At 44.8% G+C, this 2,925-nt stretch overlaps 1 protein-coding gene across 1 annotated transcript in view; it reads left to right on the forward strand.

Moving 5' to 3' along the window:
- LOC104548540 (early growth response protein 1-B-like) overlaps positions 1–1,480 on the forward strand; it is a gene marked incomplete at its 5' end in the record, with an annotated part of 2,330 nt that extends 850 nt beyond the window's left edge. Inside the window, 1 exon segment of the mRNA XM_010194585.1 lies at positions 1–1,480. This exon segment is cut by the window's left edge and continues 30 nt beyond it. Within this exon segment, the coding sequence (XP_010192887.1) occupies positions 1–462 (462 nt within the window).
- Positions 1,481–2,925: the final 1,445 nt, after the last annotated feature.

Here is a 2,925-nt window from a genome sequence, read left to right on the forward strand (position 1 = left end):
ACTCACATCCGCACGCACACAGGAGAGAAGCCATTTGCCTGTGACATTTGTGGCAGAAAGTTTGCCAGAAGTGATGAGAGGAAGAGACACACTAAAATCCACCTTAGGCAGAAGGACAAGAAAGTGGAAAAGGCAGCTCCGGTCTCAACTGCTTCCCCAATTCCTGCCTATTCATCCCCTGCAGCTACATCCTACCCTTCCTCCATCACCGCCACTTTCCCCTCACCAGTGCGCACAGTGTATTCCTCCCCTGCTCCCTCTTCCTATCCCTCCCCTGCACACACCACATTCCCATCTCCTTCTGTAGCAACCACCTACCCCTCTGGTGCTGCCACTTTTCCAACCCAAGTGGCCACCTCCTTCCCATCTCCAGGGGTCACCAACAATTTCAGCTCACAGGTGACCTCAGCACTTTCAGACATGACATCAGCCTTTTCTCCAAGGACAATTGAGATTTGCTGAGGTTACTCTCTAGAACAGGAGAATTCACCTTTTCCATTGGTACTATCAGACATGGAGTCTCCAATTACTCCCCTAGCACCATACGTTGCAAGGCTATTTAACTTTTCTTTAAACTTCAGCTGCCTGAAACAACTACTGTTTAAGTTTTCCACCTCTGTTGAATGACTTAATTTGCATGGACTGTGGATATAAGTTCAGTATAATTTTCCCCGTAAACAATAGTATTTTATTAGGCAGAAAGGACTTTTGATTGTGTAGCTGATGTAAATTGTACGTGTGCCATGGTTTTGCTTTCATTTAGGTACTATTGATGTGAAAAATCTTTGCATATCCATATTGTATTATTTGGAGTTTGCAGGGCCATGTTTTGTAAATGTTAATTCTATTTCAGTGACAATACTGTAAAGCGTTTCAAACTTCTTTGGGAACAGCACTTACTGTATTTGAGCATGTTGGAGTGATGCTATGTAAATATCACCTAATAAGACACTCACATATGGCAGAAGTTTTGTTTTTAGAGGTTACAAGTTTTGGTGCCTTTTTGTGAAGCCTTGCTGACGTCATGCATTTGTGTGAATGGATGCTTTGCATCTTGCCTTAAAGTGAAAGGGATGTTACTCAAAGAATGTGAGGGAGAGCAGGGAATGGGTGGGGAGGGGAGCATGAGAAAGCCCTGGGGAACAGAATGTAAGCAAAAAAAAACCAAAACCCAACAACCAAACCCCACACCTCTCAAAGTCTATTTTTGTTACAAAAATGTAAATTTATATATATATATATATATATTCAGGAGTTGGAATGTTGTAGTTACCTACTGAGTAGGCAGCAATTTTTGTATGTTATGAACATGCAGTTCATTATTTTGTGTTTTTTTTTTTTTTACTTTGTAATTGTGTTTGTTAAAATGAAAGTGACTGTTTGGCTTCTAAACACATCGAATGCGCTTTCCTGCCAATGGGCTATTTGGTGTACAATACCCTTCAGAAAAAATAAATAAAATATCAAATTGTGCAGACTTCCACATTTTCCTTTAAGTTACTACATAGGAAAACTGTGCTGCAGCAACCCTTGAGTGTCTGGGAAGTAACAAGCGCTGCTTGTCTCCTGGAGAATTAACTGCTTAAAGAAAGGAGAGGGGATCAATCCTAACTCCAGTTTCTTGCAAAGTCATGGATGGAGCATGCACATCCTTTCGTTAGGTGCATCACCTCGCTCTTTTGAAGTAGCCGTGATTCTTCTTGAGGATGCAGCCCACCCCGGCAAATGGCAGCAATTCTGGAAGATACCTAAGAGCTGGGCAGTTGGTAAATCGCGGTCTGTGGTCTCTCTGGCAGGACCGTACTCGGCGGGTTGCAACATGCTGTGGGGAAGGGCCTGTGGTGCCACGTGCAGGCTGCAAGCTGCTAACAGTGACTTTGCAGCTAGGCCTGCTGGGTCTTTTCAGAGAAAAGCACTAGCTCTTTTCAACACAAGTGGCTGCAGCCTCCAGCCAAGGCAGATTGACTGGGCAAGCTCAATATTTGGCTTTGCACTCTTTGAGCATGTAACCCATGTCAAATGCCACAGAAATCCACTTATGGGTGATCAGACAATGAAGAAGGGCCTTCAAATGTGATGTTTCAAAGAAAGAAGCGGCTAACATTATGTAAACATTATGTAACAGCAGGTTTGTTTGTTTTTTTTTCCCTATCTCCAGTTCCCAAGATCATCAACAACATTAAGAGATGGAATCAGCCCAAGCCCATTCCAATCTGTGGGCCCTGCTCTGCTCAGATGTTTAGACTAGGCTGGAGTAGCTCAGCTGAAAGGGATTTAGGGCCCACAAGGATCATCTGGTCCAACTGTCCGACCACTTCAGGGCTGATCAAATGTTCAAGCATGTTATTAAGGGCATTTCCCAAATGCCTCTTAAACACCGGGCATAGGGCACAGACCACCTCTCTAGGAAGCCTGTTCCAGTGTTTGACCACCCTCTAGGTAGAAAAAAGTTTCCTAATGTCCAGTCTGAACCTCCCCTGATGCAGTCATTATCAACTATTCCCATGTGTCCTGTCCTGTCACTGGACACCTGGGAGAAGAGATCGGCACCCTCCTGCCCTTCCCTCTCTCAGGAAGCTGTAGATATTGTCCTTTTAAGCTAGCCTCTGCTAGCTCCTGGTCTAGCCTTCTGGAATATTGCTTGTGCTAAAATCCGACCAAGTGGGATCTTAGGCAACGCCTGACAAGCCTGAGGGTGCCCCAGGTGCCTCCTGAGCACTTTGTACAGAAAGGAGTAGTGATGACAATTGCCAAGCATAAAAAGGCAACAAAGATGACGGCACTCGTTGGTGCATCATGTGCAAAGCGGACCGAGTCAGGCAGTGTTGCAGGGTACGCAACACTGACGACAGGATTTCCGATTCTTAAAAAGTTAGGCAAGGAGTTAACCGGGAAGGTAAGTCGGTTTCAAGGAGGCTGTTCCCG

Source organism: Mesitornis unicolor, unplaced genomic scaffold, assembly GCF_000695765.1.
Source record: "Mesitornis unicolor isolate BGI_N332 unplaced genomic scaffold, ASM69576v1 scaffold47391, whole genome shotgun sequence".
NCBI classification, from domain to species: Eukaryota; Metazoa; Chordata; class Aves; order Mesitornithiformes; family Mesitornithidae; genus Mesitornis; species Mesitornis unicolor.